The 20,790-nt window shown below is 43.8% G+C and overlaps 1 protein-coding gene across 3 annotated transcripts; it reads left to right on the forward strand.

Annotated features, from left to right (window-relative positions):
* Positions 1-3,297: 3,297 nt before the first annotated feature.
* ZKSCAN3 (zinc finger with KRAB and SCAN domains 3) lies at positions 3,298-19,908 on the forward strand. 3 transcript variants are annotated; one of them, XM_011991262.1, is made up of 7 exons: positions 3,334-3,465; positions 3,668-3,784; positions 12,850-13,313; positions 14,648-14,795; positions 16,475-16,557; positions 16,861-16,984; positions 18,587-19,908. In XM_011991262.1, exons 3-7 carry the CDS (start codon positions 12,912-12,914, stop codon positions 19,444-19,446), a joined length of 1,617 nt encoding a protein of 538 aa, XP_011846652.1. In that variant the 5' UTR covers positions 3,334-3,465; positions 3,668-3,784; positions 12,850-12,911; the 3' UTR covers positions 19,447-19,908. The 3 variants fall into 3 exon arrangements, with proteins under 3 accessions (XP_011846651.1, XP_011846652.1, XP_011846653.1); XM_011991261.1 differs by lacking the exon at positions 3,668-3,784 and having other exon boundaries at positions 3,298-3,465; XM_011991263.1 differs by lacking the exons at positions 3,668-3,784; positions 12,850-13,313.
* The last annotated feature ends 882 nt before the right edge of the window (positions 19,909-20,790 follow it).

The following is a 20,790-nucleotide window of genomic DNA, read 5'->3' on the forward strand; positions in this document are numbered from 1 at the left end:
GATGGTCTCGATCTCCTGACCTCGTGATCCACCCGTCTCGGCCTCCCAAAGTGCTGGGATTACAGGCTTGAGCCACCGCGCCCGGCCTTATTTTAATTTTTTTTAATTTTTTTTTATTTATTTTTTAGACTGAGTCTCACTCTGTGTCTCCCAGGCTGGAATGCAGTATGCAGTGGCATGATCTCAGCTCACTACAACCTCTGCCTCCCAGGTTCAAGCAATTCTCATGCCTCAGCCTCCTGAGTAGCTGGGATTACAGGCACCCGCCACCACACCTGGCTAATTTTTGTGGTTTTAGTAGAGATGGGGTTTCACTGTGTTGTCCAGGCTAGTCTTGAACTCCTGACCTCAAATGATTCACCTGCCTCAGTCTCCCAAAGTGCTGGGATTATAGGTGTGAGCCATGGCACTCAGCCTCCTCAGTACAATCTTTATTATTAAATGGCCAAGTGCAACAGCCACAATCTGAGAGGAACATAGTTACCAGAGTGTTTTGGTCACCTACCAGGTAAACTACCTAAATGATCACAGATGATAGTAAAGGATGAGGGGAATCTAGAATGGATAGTAGAGGAGAGAGACAGTAAATATCCTTTATGACTTTAAGATATGCTAAAACACTAGGAACTGTAAATCTTTTTACTAATCTATTCTTATAAATTTCCTCAGGAAGAAAGGAAATTATAAATATTCCCCTGGAATAGTTATTTCCGTTTCTTACTATACCAAACAAACAGGAGAGTAGGTAGCTGATGTCTCTTAATTGAGCCTGTCTCTGGGAATTTTCCTTGGTCAAAAAGTTGCCTCACAGAAGGTTACATTCCTTCCACCTCATGCCCCTTACATCAAGGCAAAGCAATTCTTAAGGACTGTCCCATCCCTTGAGCTCCTGAGAGGATCAGCTGGAGCCTCTCTTGTAACTGCACCACAGCTCAACTACTCTGCCTAGCCCTATTTCTTTAACTTCTCTTGAGTGTTATTCCTGAAAGCACAATTCACTAAAATTCTTGCTTAAAAATCCCAGAGTAACCTTATCTCTGATACCCTCTATTGTTCACTCCACCTCAGCCAATCTGGCTCTCTTGCTGTTTCCTCTACCAGGAACACTCTTCCTTAGATATGCAGAGGGCTAACTCCTTCATCTCCTTCAGATCTTGGCCAAAATGTCACCAGACTTACACCATCTTATTTATATTGAAGTTAGCCTCCTCTCATGCCAGGACTTCTCATCTCTCTACCCTGATTTTCTTCTTTTTCTTCCTCTCCTTTCCCTTTTTAAAATCACAGTGCTTATCAACTTCCATTCCAGTTTATGTATTTATTTATTCTGCTTAATTCTTTTCTTTGTTTTTGTTTATTTTATTTATTTATTTATTTATTTATTTTTGATTCAGTCTCCCTTGGAACATTAGCTGTATGAGAACAGGGGTCTTTACCTTTTATTGCCCTTGTTATATCCTGAGCGTCTGAAACTATGTCTGGCCTAGACTAGTCAATTAACATTTTTGTTTATGTACAAGAGCTCCTACAGGGTAAGTCCTTTGAAGCTGCTGGGCCACCGTGTGTATCATTTTCAGGTTTACCATATATTTCAACTTTACTATATAATTCAAAATTGCTTTTTTAGATGAGTGTACCAATTTATAGTCCCAGCAACTATGTATGAGAATCTCAAAATTTTCACATTCTTGTCAGTGTTGGTATAAAATGATTTACAATTTGCCTTTATTTAATTGCTAATGATTAACTATATATGCTTATGTTTATTGGTCATTCAAGATTCCTCTCTGGGAATTGCCTGTGCATATTTTTTGCCTTTTTTTTTTTTTCTACATGATTGTTGACTTCTTCTCTCTTACTCATTTGGAGATGTTAATTATATATTCAGTGGACTGATCCTTTGTTGACGGTATGTGTTGCAAATATCTTCTCCCAACCTTTTAATTTAACTGTCTTTTCCATTAGTTTCTAGTATCTTTTGATATAGTTTTAATTTTTAATGAGGTCAAATTTATTTATTGTTTTCCTTATAGTTTGTATATTTGCACAGTTTAAAAGAAATCTTGCTTTACTTGAGCTCATAAAAAATGATTCTATAGAAGCAAACTTGTGAATAGAAAAAAGAGCAATGATTCTAAATTTTCTTTTAAAAGTCTGAAAGTTTGCTTACTGGAATTGATTTTTTGTGCAACATATAAAGTAGAAACCCAATTTTATTTTTTTTCCATTTAGATATCCAAATATTACAGTACTATTTGTCAAGTAGCTCCTTTCTTCCTCACCGATTTGTAATGCAATTTCCATCATATATCAAGCAGCCACACATACATGTTTGTTGCTCAGTCCTCAGTTCTGTTTCACTGGTCTATTTGTCTGTAGTTGTGCAAATACTATATTGTCTTAGCTGCTATAAATTTATAATAAATTATATAGGGCAAGTTTCTGCAGCTCCTTCATTTGTTTTAAAAATGGATTCATCACTCTTTAATTATTCCATATAAATTTAAAATCAACTAGTCAAGTTCCACCGAGCATAATTGGAATCTTGATTTGCTTTGTACTGAATTTGTGTATTATTTTAGGAAGGAATTATATCTTTATGATATTTAGTTCTCATATATATAGACATGGTATATATTTCACATACTTATCCTTAATGAATAAAGTTTCTAATGTATCTTTTGTGTATTCAGGTATCTTTTGTGTTTCTTTGCTTCTGTGATAGCTGTCTTTTAAAAATTATATTTTTATAATTTTGATGAAGAATGTGATTGTGAACATGAATTTTAAAAAGTCCACCCACCTTGCTAAACTCTCTTATTAATAATCGTAATTTGAGTGTTAGATTATCTTGGATTTTCTATGTAAACCACGCAGCATACTCCTTAAAATTCATGTATTTAGAATTCATATTTTAATTAGGCAATGCAATCAACTCTAAAATTAAAAGTACATTTAAAACACGTACCCTAACACTTTCCTTCTCACTCTTGTCCCCCTTTTCACTCAGTTTCTGACCGTTCACCTCTCATAGGTAACCACGATTATTAATTTTCCGATTTTTCCAGAGCTTCTTTGTGCCACACAGGCAAGCATAGTTTAGATTCTTTTTACTCTCTTCTATTCGCAAATATAGCAAATTATGGAAAGAGTTCTGCACCTTGCCTTTCTCCCTTAGTTATAGCTGGAAAAATTAAAAAAATCAAAAGCCTCTTTAATAGCAAAAGAGGAGGGGAAACGAGGTGTCGAGCTAGCAAACGACAGAGTCTATCAGGGAGGTGGCTAGAGAGGCCCGGAAGTGGCTTCTGTGCTCCGCCTTGCGGGTGGTTTGCTAGTTTCGAGCACTTTGTGAGTATGGGGTGAGTAGCGGACGCCAGTTGGGCGTCCGCCTTCTACTGTGGGGTTAAATCTCATCCCGCGGCTCTCCTCCTGTCGGTCCTGCAGTTCTTTTGTCCCCTGGTAGAGGTGCGTTTGCAGGGGTGTGTGTGTGTATGTGTGTGTGTGAATTTGTGGAGAGAGGCCCTTCCCTCCCCAATTCCTGCAGCCTCGGCTCCCAAGGAGGGAGACCCCTGCGAGAAGCCGTGGGGGAGGGAGGGGCGCTCTGCGTCTGAACGAAGTGGTGCTCGGCGTTCCCTCGTAGAGCCCAATATGAGTGTCCCTTGTTTAGAGCCGTTACCGAGTGTCTGGGTCGGTTCTTGAGGGTGTCTGGAGACGGGACGCATGGGTCACATAGACAAGCCTCGAAAATGGGAGCCGTTACATTTTTGCACTGCCTGGTAACAAGGTCAGTTTCAAGGTCTTTAAATTATTCTGTGGTACTGGCCAAGAGCCAGAACGTTGGAGTCAGATTACCTGATTCGAATCCTGCCTCTGCCACTTATTGGCTGTGTGACTTTTCACTAGTTCCTAACCTCTCTCTGCCTCCTTTTACTATTTTGCAAAATGGGGATAATATTCCTTAACTCACTAGGTTGTTGTGAGGATTGAATGCATTAATATGTGTAAGGTGCAGAGTAAGCATGATTTAAAGATTTGCTTTTATTAGTAGTACCATTATTATTTATAACTATGATGACATATTATCTTTAATTACTGGTTTTTGTACGGTTGCTTTCAATTTTAGTGTCATTCATCAATTCACTTTGTAATGGATTATTTCTATATTTTAGGAGGGAAAAATAAGATACTCTGAAAAAGAGCCTATCCCAAAGCAAAGACCAAAACTGGTTTGTGTTGTACGTTGTGATACTCAAACTCGCAAAGGCTTTAAGATTCGGGGGTACCTTTTCCTTGGCTGGAGAGTAGGAGGAACAATAGAAGTTTGTAATAGTGAAAAACGACGAGGACCCCTGGTTTTAGCAAAAATCTGATGTCCTGCTTAGTGCTGGAGATGCACCAGTTTTTGAGCTTCCAGGAACGCCCTAGCCTGAAACTGGCTTCATACTAACACCCTTCATTTCAACCCAACTTCGACAGGGTTAACTCTCTTTTCTAGACTTGTAACTCTTTTCTGTTAATGAGAAACTTTCCTTTCCTTATCGTCAGTATATTTACTGATTTGATAAATAATTTGTGTTTGCAACCAATTTCCCAATCTTGTGCCTTCCCAGTGTGATCAATTTGGCTCAGATCCAAGTAGGGTCCAGGTAGTGAAACCTAAATGGAGTTTGTGGAATAAATGATATAAATGTATCAGTGTTGTTTACCTGCCATAGACTTCCTCCCTTTCCCACCGTGGACACCCTCCTCATTCCACTTGGGCTCCAGATTCACTCTGGGTTGGGCTATGGCTCTCTCTTGCCTTCTTTGACCCTACCTTAATGCTTTTTGACTATATTATTCAGGAAGGAAGGAAGTTAGGACTTTGTTCAATTTTCTAAAATTTTGGAGAGAAATTTAAACACATTTAATTGTAGAGAGAATGTTACAGTGAACACCAATATAACCATGACTCGGCTTCAGCCATCATCTTCTGGTCATTTTCATTCTTCTTTTCCCTCCTTTCCCCTGTCTTTCCTTCCCTTCTCCTCCTCCTTCCCTTCTGTCTTCCTCCTTCCCTTTTACTTGTTCCCTCTTTCCCTCTCTCCTTTTTTTCCCTCTCCCTCCTTTGTCTTCCTTTCCCTCCCTCCCTCTCCCCCTCTTTCTTTATTTCTTTTTTTTTCCTCATTACATCCCTCCTCTCTTTCATTTTATAACAAATTGCAGATGGAAACATTTTAATTCACTCACAAGTACAAGTACTTCAGTGTCAATTTCTTATATATAAGGACTTTTATCTTGATATAATCATAGTATCATCACATGCAACAAAATTGACTAATTCCTTGATATCATTATCTTGATTTTCAAATAATTGTCTCAAATATTTTTACAGTTTTTTTTTTTACAGTCTTTTTACAGTTGTTTTCAGTGGGGTCCAAATATGGTTCACCATTTGCATTTATTTGATAAGTCTGTTCAGTCTCCTAATCTATTGACTGTTCCCATTCCCTCCCACTCCTTTTGGTAAAAATACCATTTATTTGTTGAGGAACTTGAACCTTCTGTTTTATAAAATGCCTCACATTCTGGATTTGGTCGATTGCTTCTTTTTAGTATCTTTAACTTACTAGATCTCAAACTCAGCTGCACATTAGAATCACCTAGAAAGTTTTAAGTTATTGATGCTGAGTCCCACCCCCAGAGAGTGATTTAATTGATTTTTTTTTTTTTCATTGCTGTCTCCACCTCCCAGGTTCAAGTGATTCTCATGCCACAGCCTCCCAAGTAGCTGGGATTACAGGTGTGTACCACCACGCCCAGCTAATTTTTGTATTTTCAGTAGAGACAGGGTTTCGTCATATTGGCCAGACTGTTCTTGAACTCCTGACTCCAGGCAATCTGCCTCAGCCTCCCAAAGTGCTGGGATTACAGGTGTGAGCCACTGCACCCAGCCTGATTGATCTTGATTGTACCCAAGGCATTAGGAGTTTTAAAAGTTCCCTAGTGATTCTAATATGTAACAAAGTTTGAAAGCCTTTAATATAATTTTTTCCTATATTTTGCCTGTACACTGGTATTTGGATCTAAAGACTAGATTAGATTTAGGGTCACTTATTTTGGTATTATTAGCTCATGTAGCAGTGCCCCAGATCTCTTGTGGCAGCTTATTAGGAGGAAGTGTTTTCTGGTACTTTTCATTTGTAACAATCAATGGGTTCTCTCAGTTTCCTAATTTCCTTCTATTCCCTACCATCCTTTGAACTATAGAGAGTTGGCCTGAGGAATAGAGGTTCAGGATACAGATTTGGAATTGTTTTTCCCTTTGTAACCTCTACCAGCCTTACTTTTTTTTTTTTGAGACGGTCTTGCTCTGTTGCCAGGCTGGAGTGCAATGGCACGATCTTGGCTCACTGCAACCTCTGCCTCCCAGGTTCAAGCAATTCTACTGCCTCAGCCTCCCAAGTAGCTGGGACTACAGGCGCCTGCCACCACGCATGCCCAGCTAATTTTTGTATTTTTAGTGGAGACAGGATTTCACCATGTTGGCCAGGATGGTCTTGATCTCTTGACTTTGTGATGCGCCCACCTTGGCCTCGCAAAGTGTTGGGATTACAGGCGTGAGCCACCGCGCCCGGCGCAGCCTTACATTTTCTAGCCTCTCCATTCCACTGAGTAAAGACAGACTTACTGACATCTGAGTCCAGTCAAATAATTTTGCAGTCACTAACTTCTAGTTTAAAATCTAGTCCCAGCTGGTTCACAGGAATCTCAGGTTTCCCTTCCCTCTTAGATCAGGCCCAGGTCTCATGGCTTCTGGGATAGGCTGTCTTTCAGAATATCTTACTTTTCCCTCCTAAAATATAGAAATCATCCATTACAAAGTAATGACTCTGAGGAAACCTGGTGGCTGGTGCTATTGTTTCTAGAGAATACCATACTGAGGAAGGAGTAGATTAGGAAGCAAGAAAATCAGTTTGATTTGGGGCATATTGAATTGGATTTGTTTGCAAGATTTCCATATAGGACTATCTGGGAGGCAGCTCAGGATAGGCATCAGGAGTCTACAGCCTAGAAATAGAAGTTAAAACCTTGCAAGTGATTAAACATAGTTCTGGGGAAGACTGTGGATAGAGAAAAGAAAAGGTCAAGAACAGAACCACCAGGCCTACTCTTATTTAAAAAAAGAAAGACCAGTGAATTATACTATTAGCCAATATGTATATGGTACTTACCACTGTCATGCCAAGTGTCAGGTTCCAGCCCATACTGAGGTCCGAGGGGAGTTGTTGGATAGGTGGCAGATAGTTGAAAGAACACTTGGGGCTGTAGACAGGTAAAATATGATTTTAGTCAGCAGCAGCTACTGCAGCTCTCACACTGTCTGCCTCTGTCTCGGGTGCCTCCTCCGACCACAGCCCTTCTCAGCAACCGGCTCTGTGGCTTCTGCCGCTCCCACACTTACAGCTGTACTCCTTGGCACACTTGTTAATTCCTGGCTCCCCTCTGTCGGTCTGCAAGACAGCCAGTTCTCTCTTCCAAGGTCAGCAGTTTTTCCCTCTCTCTCTGGGCATGAGTCCTATGTACAGTGTCAGCAGGGCAGTTATACCATTTACACACAATAGTGGCTGTGAGCCAAGTATGAGCTTACACAAACAGGTTATATAACAAGTGGAGTGGTGCGCCTGCGTTCGAGACTCGCTGAGTCACACTGGCCTGCATATCTGCCTCAGCCTGTTCTTGACCAAAGCACATCCATTTTTACCTTACACTCCACCCCCTTGGCCGAGGGAGACATAAGTTTTTAGGTACACAGGCCCAATATATAGGTTTGGCACGCAGGCCTGACATATACACTTTCGGCACCCAGGGCTGATACATACACACAGGCTTGACACGTAAGTCGGACACATAGGCCCTGGGCACACAGGCCCAGTGTATACATAGAGGCTTGACACATAAGCTGTAGGCACTCGGGCCACAGTAGTAATACAGGGAGCAATAATTTCAGGTTATAGTAGGCAACCACCCCATGGTGATGTTACCCCGATGTTGCTTTATATATTAAGCCAGGTTTTTTGCTTCCCTACCTTTAGGGGCATTGGGGCAGGCAACAACAGGTTACCGTTTGTCCCCATACCTAGTTAGAGGAAGTCATCCTTTCTCCCATAGGTCTGGCCACATGGCCTGGCCCTACATGGGTCAGTGACTAACCACTTCTGTAACTTCTAGGTAGTTAGCCACAAGGTTAAGCCTTGATAAACTGCCCAGCTATTGGTGCAGATTACCATAGGTGTCACCTTCTTGGTGATCATCATTTACATTGCCCTGAGTTCAGCTTATTAGCTACTTTGTCCACACCTGGTATCAAACCGTAGGGTGTCAGTACTAGGCTGGGCTTCAACAGCAGTCCAGGCAGCAGTAGCACCCTGGCTAGACCTATCTGTGTACCACGCCCTATTGGGAATGCAGGGATGCCCCTCCTTAAAAGATGAAGGCTCAGGGTCTAGGGGTGCCTCAGGTCCCATAGCCTTATCTTGCATTAGGATAGTAGGTACTAAGACTTCTTGTAATTGTGCTGCTAAGGGACTTGACTTAGCATACTTTGCTGTTCCGTGTAGGCTTAGGCACCCCACTTTGCAAAAGTGGATGTCTGTGCCATCCCAGTGTGCGGGTTGTTACCTATGAGCATACCTACCCTACTGTTGGGTAAGTCATGCACACAACGACTGTAGCCCGTCCTGCCAGGCTGTCGTGAGTCTAAAGGGCAGCATATGCAGTTACTAACTCCTCTGTCGAGGAATACCGGAGCTCAGCTCCCTTTCACAGTTGGGACGAAAAGTCTACTGGCATTCTAAAGAGCTCTGTGCAGTGCCATAAGCCCCAGTCAAAAATATCTGTGGTCACATGCACATCAAGTTTAAATGGGTGCCCCTGATCAGCTACCCATAGGGCTTGTGCCTGCTGAATAGCCTGTTTGGCTGCCAGGAAGGTGGTTTCAGCCGCATCATCCCAATTCCAGGCAAGAGGCTGCGTTGCTGCTTCTAAATCTGCAAGAGAATCAGAGGTTAATATAATAACATCATTAATAAGATCATGACATATGTTGGGGCTATGCATATATCCCTGCAGCAACACTGTGAAAGTCCATCATCACCCTCCCATGAAGGCAAAGTGTTCCTGGCTCTCTGGAGCAATGTCCATTAAGAGGAATGCATTGGCCAAGTCCACCACACAGTGGCACCATCCCAGTTCTGTTGTCAGGTGGTCTATCAAATCCATGATAGATGGCACAGCTGCCAAGCCGTGCAAAACATCCACCCCAGCCTGTCCTCAGGCATGGGAGAGACATACACAGTGCATAAGCGGGGAGCCAAGCGCCCGATGCCAAGGTCCGAAGGTACAGGTTTCACTTTCACTGACCAGCTTTCATAACTGTCAATAAATGCAGCTCTGCCCGGAAACTGATTCAGGTTTAGAGACCAGTAGATTGCCGAGTCCACATATGGCCTTTGGTTATCCGTTGTCCCCCTAAGTCCGGCACCTTGGCCAGTTCGCAATCAAACAGGAAAGGCTTTACATTTCTGCCTGACTGCAGCAGGTAATCTTTGAGCTGGAACGCTCCGGCGGGACCGAGTCACCCAGCAATGTCCTTTTCACGAATGACTTGCACAAGTCTGTATACGACTGCCATCTACTGACAGTTTCTGGTATTTCACTGGCATCAGTCCACACTGTAATTAAAGAAGCCAGCTTTTCCATCTCAGAGGCGGAGCAGGAAATGGATCAGCTCCTTTGTCCCAGAGAGAGAGAATTCAGGCAGGGAGGGGCTCCCCCAGATGCTACTGGCACTGCTTACATAACTCCCGCAACTCAGTGGGGGTACAAACACTATATGAAATGTTCTTCACAATGGTAGGGGGTCTCTAAGCCCACCCTTGGGGCCCAGTGGCTGTTCATGCTCTATTTTCTGGCAGACCACTGGGTGAGCCTGTAATGGAGGTTCTTCCTCCTCTCTGCGTTGCGTCCAGCAGAGACTGGGCATGCACTTCTTGCAGCACAGTCACAAATGCCCATCTGACTCTGTTGGCAAAGGCACACTCCTCAGTGCTGTGCACTTCCAGGTGCTTCAGCTCCTTCTCCACACTTGTGGAGGGCCTGTCCAGTGTCGCCCATGTTTCCACCAGAGCCCATCCTCGCACCACGGCTGCCACTGGGTGCCACAGCTCATGCTGTGGCTGCATAGCCGGCCCGGGAGCCTGGGAGCTGGAGACCCACTCACCTCATCCTGCCCACTATGCCAAATGTCAGGTTCAAGCCCCAGCTGAGGTCTGAGGGAGTAGGTGGATGGGGGGGCAGGGAGCTGGAAGAACACTCGAGAGACAGCAGGTAGATGGGACATGGCTTTACTCAGCAGCTCTTTCACAGTGTCAGTGCTGCATTTATACACCTCACAACAGTGTCTTAGAGCCAGGTGATGAGCCTCCCCAGGTTATGGCTACATAACTGTGATTGTATAATGCACGGAATTGTGTGCCTGCGCTCCAATCCCACTGAGTCATGCAGGATGTTTACCTCGGCCTATGCCTGCCTGGCTGCAGCACAGCCATGTTCCTTATGTCCACATACCAGGCACTGTTATACGGACGTTATACACTCACTTAATGCTTACAATGGCCCTATCTACTATCACTATCCCTATTACAGATAAGGAAAGGGAGGCACAGAGCTAGTCGGTAGTAAAACCAGGATGATGACCTCAGGAAACCTGGGTTCAGAACACTTAACCAGATTATGATGGGAGGTGAGAAGAACCAGGAAGGAGGAAAGCAGGAGAAAGGAAGGTTCTTGAAACAAAGGACAAGTGAGTTTCTGGAAGTGGGCAGTATCCTCAGCCCAGTTGCCTGATAAGAGGCCATGGAAAATGGGAATTGAGGGAAGTCTCTTTGGTTACTTCTGCAGGCGAAATCTTAGTGGTGTTGGCAATTTGCAGCCTACAGTGTGTGGAAGGCTTAGTAGGAAGTGAGGACTAGAATCAGGGACTGAGGGCTTTCTTTCAAGTTCAGTCTTGAAGGGGAAGAAAGAGAGTGGCAGACTGAGGAGGTGGCGAAGACCAGGGGCAGCCTGTGCTCTCTCCAGGGCAAGGGCTTGGTGATGTTTTCAGCTTCCTTGATGTTTCTGAAACTGAAGGGCCTCCAGCCCATAGATCAGAAGAACCTGCAGAAACCCTACTTTCAGCTGACTTTTAATGTGAATATTTTGCCAGTTTTTTGGGCAAGTGTCACATCAGATATAACTGAGGGTCTCACTAGCAGGCAGCCAAGGTTTGTTTATTCAGTCCTATTTCTTTTGGTCCAGGGCCTTCTATCCTTCTTCTTCCCCTCACTGCAGTACCTTGACCACAGATAAGACCTGGTACAGCCATCCTTCATTATCTATGGGGGATTATCATTTCAGGATCCCCACTGATACTAAAAGTTGTGGATGCTCGAGACTTACATAAAATGGCATATGGTATTTGCCTATAACCTACACACATCCTCCTGTATACTTTTTTTTTAAAGAGATGGAGTCTCTACACTGTTACCCAGGCTGGAGTACAGCAGCACAATCATAGCTTACTGCATCCTTGAACTCCTGGGCTCTCAGGTGATCCTCCTGCCTCTTCCTCCTGAGTAGCTGGGACTGCAGTAGTGTGGCACTAGGCTCAGCTTCTCTTGTACACTTTAAATCATCTCTAGATTACTTATAAACCAAATACAATATAAATGCTTTGTAAATCCTTGTTATATTGTATTTTTATTTGTATTTTTTAATTGTTGTTTTTGTTATTTTTTTCCCAGATATTTTCCAGCTGTGGTTAATTGAACCTCTTGATGCAGAACCTGCAGATATAGAATCAATTGTATTAGTTTTCTATTGCTGTATAACATTTACCTCAAATTTATCAGCTTAAAACAAAATCTGGGCTGGGTGCAGTGGCTCATGTCTTTAATCCCAGCACTTTGGGAGGCCGAGGCAGATCTTTTGAGGTCAGGAGTTCAAGATCAGCCTGGTGAACATAGTGAAACCTCATCTCTACTAAAAATACAAAAATTAGCTGGGCATGGTGGTACACACCTATAATCCCAGCTACTTGGGAGGCTGAAGCAGGAGAATCTTTTGAACATGGGAGGTGGAGGTTGCAGTGAGCTGAGATCATACCACTGCGCTCCAGCCTGGGCGACAGGGCGAGACTCTGTCTCAAAATAAACAAGCAAAAAAAAGAAAAAATCAGCTTGTTTGTTCCAGTTCTCTAGGTCAGAAGGCCAGGCAGGCTCAGCTGAGTTCAGTATTAGGGTCTTCCCAGGCCAAAGCCAAAGAGTTGGTAGGGCTGGGCTCTTATCTGGAAGCTCTGAGAGGAATCTACTTATGAGGTCATTGAGGTTGTCGGTAGAATTCAGCTCCTTGGGATCAGTCCAGTCAGTCTGGACTTGCTGTCTCATATTGAAAGTCCTGAGGATTAGGGCAGGAAATCGTTAGAGTCATCTTAGAATTTAGACAACCACAGACCTGCTTGTTAACGGGATAACTGAGCAAGTCACTGAGAGGAGCTTCCTAGAGAGACCAGGAAGTGCCCTGGGTCCTCACCAATTTCAGTTTTTTTCCTGATTAGTCCGGGGCTTGGGGATGTCCAGGATCACCCCAGGACATCCTTTGGAACCTTACTGTGGGATTCAGGCTTGGGGTGGTGTAGAGGATTAAGCTGCAGAACCATTGAACGTGGAGAAATTTCTGCAGCAGTTCCCCAGAGATGTCTCTGGGCCCCTGGGCAGGAGAGAAGGGACTACTTGCAAGTTTACTGGTTAATAATTATTTCCCACCTTTCAGGAATCTTCTGCAGAAATAGCGCTGGAAGCTAGAGTGAGGCCTGAGTACTGCCTTGGCCCAGGATGGCTAGAGAATTAAGTGAAAGCACAGCCCTGGATGCCCAGCCTACAGAAGACAAGATGGAGCTTCTGGTCATAAAGGTGGAGGAAGACGAGGCCGGTTTTCCCAGTAGCCCAGATCTGGGCTCTGAGGGCTCCCGCGAGCGCTTCCGAGGCTTCCGCTACCCGGAGGCTGCAGGTCCCCGCGAGGCGCTGAGCCGGCTCCGAGAGCTCTGCCGACAGTGGCTGCAGCCTGAGATGCACAGCAAGGAGCAGATCCTGGAGCTGCTAGTGCTGGAGCAGTTCCTGACCATCCTGCCTGGGAAACTGCAGAGCTGGGTGCGGGAGCAGCATCCAGAGAGCGGGGAGGAGGTGGTGGTGCTGTTGGAGTATTTGGAGAGGCAACTGGATGAGCCGGCGCCGCAGGTAGAAAGAACTTAGTATCTGAGCGCTGTGGTCTGTTTCCTCCTGAAATCTCAACATCGGAGTGAGGGGCATTCCTTTAAGATCCAGGAGTTCTCCATCTCTTTTTGTACCGTGAACCTCCTTGGCAGTAAGGTGAAGTCCCCGGACTCCTTCTCAGAATACTTTTTTTAAAATACATAAACCATTAAGGGTTACAAAAGAACACAATCATATCAACATACAGTTAGCAAAGTATTAAATTTGTATTAAAGTCATATATGTGTTTTTTTAAATTAGTACACTAAATAAGACCTAGGGACAGGGCTTATAACTGGCAATTACAAAGCAGTGATAAGTATCTATTTGCCTGGTTGTAATGTGATGTAAAAACATCTACAGGTTCTATTGGTGACAAAGTCCTGGGTACTGCTTATGCTACTTTGATTTGTTGCTTCCATTCATAATTGAAGGAAATACTAACTTTCTCTTAAAGACCAGTTAAAAATAAGATTAGTTTTTGTCCTGTTCAAGTTCATGGACTCCGTGGGAAGGAGTTCATGGACCACTGGTTATGAACCTATGGTAGAAAATGGGCCTACTTTTACCTCTGTGTTCTTCCCTGTTTTATGAGACTGTGTCCTCTTTGCATCATCCTGTGTCCCTGTGCACATACCCTCAGAGGACCTGTGTGGCCAGAGCCTTCTAAATGGTGAGCTGGATACCAAGGTTCTTGACTCGGGTCTATTGCACCCAAGCCCTGTAACAGTGGAAAGTCAGTGCAAGTCTCTTACCTTCGTTCTTTATAAAGGATGTGGGAAATTCTGAGCTGCACATGAGAAAGTAACTTGAAAACTGTAATTTTATAATACTGTAAATGTCTGGAAGTAAACCTGCATTTAATGAGGACATATCATATGCCAGGCCATGTTAGGTGATTTCACATACTGTGATGTTATTTGGGTCCCCCAAATGCTGTAAACTAGAGATTGTAATCCCCTTTTCAGATAATAAAAGGTATCAATATTCTCTGAGAATTTTGCACCGGTTTCCAATGGGTTTTCATAAAACACAAATGTATATATGAAGTATCATAGAGTAATGGTAAGAACATGTGCTTTGGCATCATTCTACCTGAGCTCCCATCCTAGCATTGCCATTTGTTAGCTGCTTAAACTGGCTATGCCTTCATTTCCCTATCAGTAAAATGAGTATAATAATACCTCCCTTATAAGATTGTTGTTTTCTGTGTTAAATGAGTTAACATTTATAATGATCTTGGAAATAGTGCCAGCCACCTAGGTAATTCTATGGAAGTGTTTGATGAATAAATGAAAATAAGAACAAATGATTTCTAGGTTTCAGGTGTTGACCAGGGGCAAGAACTGCTCTGTTGCAAGATGGCATTGTTGACACCAGCCCCAGAGTCACAAAGTAGCCAATTTCAGCTAATGAAGGCTCTGCTCAAGCATGAATCTCTGGGATGCCAGCCCTTACAAGACAGAGGTAAGGATTATTTTCTAGGCAGTATGAATTCTGCAGACTTCATCCAATTTCATTTAAGGATAGCCAACAAAATTCATTGATAGGTGGTGTATATGCCCATGACAGATCAACTCTCATTTAAGACTGGGACTAAAAGGAGTATTTCCAACATGATGGAAAACTTTTTCGACCAAGACTGGACATAGTATATAAGATATTAGTAAAACTTAGGTTTGGAAAGAATTGGTTCTTGTTTGGATTTTGTTTTGTTGTGTTGGTTTTTGTTTTCTTGAGACAGGTCTTGCTGTTTCACCAAGGCTGGAGTGTAGTGGCACGATCTCAGCTCACTGCAGCCTCCACCTCCTGGGCTCAAACGATCCTCTCACCTCAGCCTCCTGAGTAGCTGGGACTATAGGTGTGCACCACCATGCCTGGCTAATTTTTTTAAAAAAATTTTGTGGATATGAGGTCTCACCATGTTGCCCAGGCTGGTCTCAAACTCTTGGGCTCAAGTGATCCTCTTGCCTCGGCCCCCCAAGGGGCTGGGATTATAGGTGTAAGCTACCACGTTGTGTATACCAGCTACTTGTCTTTGTTCTTCTTTGTTTAACTTGTAATTATGGAGGCCTCCAGTGTGGTGGCCAGTTAGCTCTGGGGATGGAACGGTCAGTGAGACTGTTCTTGTTCCAGTGGAGCTTACATTTAAGTGGGGAAGATGGCAAATAAACACATTAATAATACAATTCATATGACAGTGGGAAGTCCTATGCAGAAAGTAAACAGAATTTGTAAAGCCAACCAGCCAATCTCATAAATTATAGGACTATTGCAAATTAAAGGGTATAAATCTTCTAAATCCTGGGTCTGTTATTAAAGTAATATGAAATTCACTGCATAGGAAATGGCTGTATGTTCTGAGATGTCCTTTCATGTGTCTTAAACACATGTACAAGTTCCCAAGACACACATCACTGGGATGTTCTAGCCAACATGAGATCTTTATTTTTCAACAGAGGTTCTAGCCTAAACCACCTGTTTTGTGCCCCTTTAAAAATTTGCTTCCTGAAGTTATATAAGGAATATTTGAGGAATATATGTGCTTCCTGAAGTTATATAAGGAATAATAAGGAAACCTGAAGTTCTTTACTTTCCTGTAAAGCCAGACCCTTACTCTGCTTTTCATAGCCCAGCTTCGTCTGACTCCTCTTAGCTTTTCAAATCCAAAGTGAAAGCACCTTAACAGCTACTAAGGACATACTCACCCAGAATCCGATTTTTCCTCCTATACCTGGCAAAATTCAAAGGATCTTCAAATGGAAAACTTTTTTATTTTTATGTTCTTTTTTATTTCACAACTGCTAACAAGGATCCTGCCTTTTTGCATTGTTTTCATGTATCTGCAGAGCACAACAGGTATGTTTAGCTATAGGATTGCAGCAGGTAGGGACAAAGAATTTTGGAAAGGAGCACACTCTGTATAAACTTGTTTGGCAGGAATTTATTTATTTAGAGAGACAGGGTCTTAGTTTGTTGCCCAGGCTAGAGTGCAGTGGCCCAATCACAGCTCATTGCAGCTTCAGACTCCTGGGCTCAATCACGTGAGACAGGAATCTATTAATCCAGTTATTTAACTTAGATTCCACAAGGCAGGGAGGCTGAAAGCCAGGGTACATCTCATACAGAGCTTCTTTCCTTCTTAGTTCTCCAGGTCCCTGTGCTTGCCCATGGAGGGTGCTGCAGAGAAGATACAGTGGTAACTTCTAGGCTTACTCCAGAATCCCAGGTGAGCTGGAGCCCCTATCCCTCCCCCAGTGCCTCTCACTACTGTTGAGCTTCCTGTGAAGACTCCTTACTCCCCATTCGCCTGTACTCCCATCCTAGATCCTCCATACAGATCTCAAATGGGATCTGCATTTTCTCATCTATCTTGAGGTTATCATTAACTTTATTTAGGTGCCCACTTAAGAGGCTTTTCCTGTTTATTACTAGCTCTTGACAGGGATGGGGATTGGGGGTGCTTCCCAGATCTTCCCTACTCCACCAGTTTGGTCAGCCCCTTCTTCAATGGGATTACCTACTGTTTTAGGGGTTGTTGAAAGTAGAAGATGTGGCCCTGACCGTCACCCCTGAATGGACACAGCAGGATTCATCTCAGGGGAATCTCTGTAGAGATGAAAAGCAGGAGAACCATGGCAGCCTGGTCTCCCTGGGTAAGACTAAAGGACACTAATTTCTGTTAAGGTTTCTTGGCATTCTTTGTGCATTAGAACCTGTTGAGTTGTTGGAAGCTGTTGAGCCCTATTGTGCTTGGATTCACAATCACCATTTCTGAAAACCTGTTACTGACTAGCTCCTTACTCCTTTTTTGTTGTTGTTTTTGAGAGATAGGGTCTTGCTCAGTCACTCGGGATAGAATGCAGTGGAACAATCATGGCTCACTGCAGCCTCAACTTTTTGGGCTAAAGTGATCCTCTTACCACAGCCTCCCAAACCGCTGGGACTAAAGGCATGCACCACCACGCTTGGCTAATTTTTTAATTTTTATTTTTTGTCGAGATGGAATTTTGCCATGTTGCCCAGGCTGGTCTCAAACTCCAGGGCTCAAGCAATCTTCCTGCCTTGGTCCCTCAAAATGCTGGAATTACAGGCATGAGCATGAGCTACTGCACCCAGCCTGCTTATCCCTTCAGACCTTGCTTTCTCCTCCTCCTGCCAGTATTCTAGTTGAGTTAAATGGGTTGAAGACAATACAGTCCCAAGTACAGGTTTGCCTCATAGGAGATGCCCAGTAAATGATGATGTACTCCTTCCTGATCCTATCCCAGACTGAAGAGGAAAGTTGGCGGGCCTCTTTAGAAAATGGGCCTTGGGACCATAGATTGTGAGAGTTAGAGGTGTTCTTAGACATTGACTATAGACCCTGACCTCAGAGATGAGGGTGCAGAGGCTGAGAAGACTGCCTGACTTGTCTGAGGCCACGTAGCTCATTGGTGGCATAAAATTCCCAGCACTGAATCCAGTTCTGTTTGGGGACCCTGCCTCTGCCTGGGATATAAGCCGAGACAACTGTCTTTATTGTTTCATTGATCAGTGCCCAATTTCTGAGTCTCCACTTTCACTGTTTCGTTTCTTTCTTTCTTTCTTTTTTTTTTTTTTTTTTGAGATTGAGTCTCACTCTGTCACCCAGGCTGGAGTGCAGTGGTGCAATCTTGGCTCACTGCATCCTGTACCTCTCATATTCAAGCTATTCTCCTGCTTCAGCCTCCTGACTAGCTGGGCTTATAGGCACCCACCACCATGCCTGGCTAATTTTTGTTTTTTTAATAGAGATGGGGTTTCACCATGTTGACCAGGCTGGTTTTGAACTCCTGACCTCAAGTGATCTGCCAGCCTCAGCCTCCCAATCACTGTTTCTCAAAGGTATTTCAGAAATCCTTCCACTTGCTCCATTTAATGTCACTTTCTGTTCAACTCTTTTAGTATCTAATCCTAGATGCATGGCCCTGCCTTACTATTCTTAGAACTTAGAACGACCACATATATCCCCAGCATAGTCCTGGATCCTCACCATCTTCCACCCACTCCCTCCACTCCCAGTGTGTACCTTTCCAATGGCCCCATTCCCATTCTTAGGTCTCCCTCCTCCCCAGCACTCCTGTTCTCCCCTTTTATTCCCATTCTTATTCTAGCACTTAAATCCTTATCCCAGGCATTTATAGACCTCTGTAATTCTTGCCTCCCTGGTACTCATCACAGAGCTTTCCTTCCATGGCAGGGCATAACCCACAATTGCCGGTTATTTGTTATTTCAGGTGGTGAAAAACAGACTAAGGGCAGGGACTTGCCTCCAGCTGAGAAGCTTCAAGAAAAGGAGCATGGGAAGATATTGTGCCACCTGAGGGAAGACATTGTCCAGATTCCTACATGTGCAGAAGGTGGTGAACAGGAGGGCAGGTTACAAAGAAAGCAGAAAAATGCCACGGGAGGGAGGCGGCACATCTGCCATGAATGTGGAAAGAGTTTTGCTCAAAGCTCAGGCCTGAGTAAACACAGGAGAATCCACACTGGTGAGAAACCCTACGAATGTGAGGAGTGTGGCAAGGCCTTCATTGGGAGCTCTGCCCTCGTCATTCATCAGAGAGTCCACACTGGTGAGAAGCCATATGAGTGTGAAGAATGTGGTAAGGCCTTCAGTCACAGCTCAGACCTTATCAAGCACCAGAGAACCCACACTGGGGAGAAGCCCTATGAGTGTGATGACTGTGGGAAGACCTTCAGCCAGAGCTGCAGCCTCCTTGAACATCACAGAATCCACACTGGGGAGAAGCCGTATCAGTGCAGTATGTGTGGCAAAGCCTTTAGGCGAAGTTCACATCTCCTGAGACATCAGAGGATCCATACTGGGGATAAAAATGTTCAGGAACCTGAGCAGGGAGAGGCCTGGAAAAGTAGGACGGAAAGCCAGTTGGAAAATGTTGAAACTCCCATGTCTTATAAATGTAATGAGTGTGAAAGAAGTTTCACTCAGAATACAGGCCTCATTGAACATCAAAAAATCCACACTGGTGAGAAACCCTATCAGTGTAATGCATGTGGAAAAGCCTTCACCCGAATTTCATACCTTGTTCAACATCAGAGAAGCCATGTAGGGAGAAACATCCTATCACAGTGACCCATGCTATACATGCCAGAGTTGGTGCTCATTTGTCACTGATCTGAAGCCACTCCCCCTGGAGTCTCGACTATAGGAATTGTGGGCTGGGCTTTATTTACCACTACACATTATCAGGTGTTAGAAAATATAGACTGGGTTAGACAAATTATCTTCCAAGTTCTAGAAGGTGTTTGGAATCAAAACATATTTGATAGGAGGCTATGGGAGAGTTGTCTAGAATAGGTAAGACCTGAAATGGTTTGTTCTCTCCCATTGGAATTAAATGGATGTTCAGACTGGCTACTTGCCCTAAACCAGCACTTTGTGGTGTCTGTTGGGTGGATGGTTGTGATTTGGGGGCTGCTTCTCTGACCATTCCTTTGGACTGTAATGAATTCTCCACAGTTGGTCAGATTCACAAAGTCTTATATCCCCCTCTGTGCCTTTTCCACAGGTGCTAATAAGTGTTTATTGAATGTACCAGTGAGATTACCTTCATAGATCTGAAAATCTGATGTTATCGAGGTTTCTGAAGAACTTCTCGCCAAGGCCATTTGTGCTTGTGTCCAATTCTCTGACCTAGATTGTGACTCAATCTAGTGCATTTCTTACCAAGTACATAGGCAGAGCAGAGGTGATGGCAGGGTTACTGTGATTGAAAGAATCCATTTTTTTGTTTGTTTGTTTTTGAGACAGAGTCTTGCACTGTCTCCCAGGCTGGAGTGCAGTGGCACGATCTCAGTTCACTACAACCTCCGCCTCCTGGGTTCAAGTGATTCTCCTGCCTCAGCCTCTTGAGTAGCCAGGACTACAGGCGTGTGCCACCACACCTGGCTAATTTTTTATATTTTTGGTAGAGATGGGGTTTCACCATGTTAGCCAGGATAGTCTCGATCTCCTGACCTCGTGATCCTCCTGCCTCAGCCTCCCAAAGTGTTGGCATTATAGGCGTGAGCCACCATGCCCGGCCAAGAATCCATATTTCTTTACCAGACTAGGAATTCTATTCTAGTGCAAATGCCTTAAACAGTTTATCACTAAATCATTATGAATGTGTGCCATCCATGGAATTGCATTTTTTTTTTTTTTTAATATGAGGTCTCACTGTGTTGCCCAGGCTGGTCTCGACATCCTGGGCAATCCTCCTGCCTCACCCTCTCAAAGCTCTGGAATTACAGGTGTGAGCCACCATGCCCAGCCCAAATTTCATTCTTTAATGTTTTCCTGTTGCTACTCTTTAAGAAAAAACTTACCTATTCAGACAGTGTGAAAATCAGTCATCAAGTCAGAATAAAGTGATAAATATTCTAATGCTCCATATCTTAGTTCTCTCCATTTAGTTCTCTTGGGCCTAACCAATGC

This window comes from Mandrillus leucophaeus, unplaced genomic scaffold (genome assembly GCF_000951045.1).
Source record: "Mandrillus leucophaeus isolate KB7577 unplaced genomic scaffold, Mleu.le_1.0 Scaffold392, whole genome shotgun sequence".
Lineage (NCBI taxonomy): Eukaryota > Metazoa > Chordata > Mammalia > Primates > Cercopithecidae > Mandrillus > Mandrillus leucophaeus.

Bases quoted from the DNA above. Each gene is read 5' to 3' on its own strand.
- ZKSCAN3 (XM_011991261.1), top strand. From the start codon at position 12,912: ATGGCTAGAGAATTAAGTGAAAGCACAGCCCTGGATGCCCAGCCTACA. The intron at 13,314-14,647 runs GTAGAAAGAACT...AATGATTTCTAG, and splicing joins TGGATGAGCCGGCGCCGCAG to GTTTCAGGTGTTGACCAGGG. The intron at 14,796-16,474 runs GTAAGGATTATT...TTTCCTTCTTAG, and splicing joins CCAGCCCTTACAAGACAGAG to TTCTCCAGGTCCCTGTGCTT.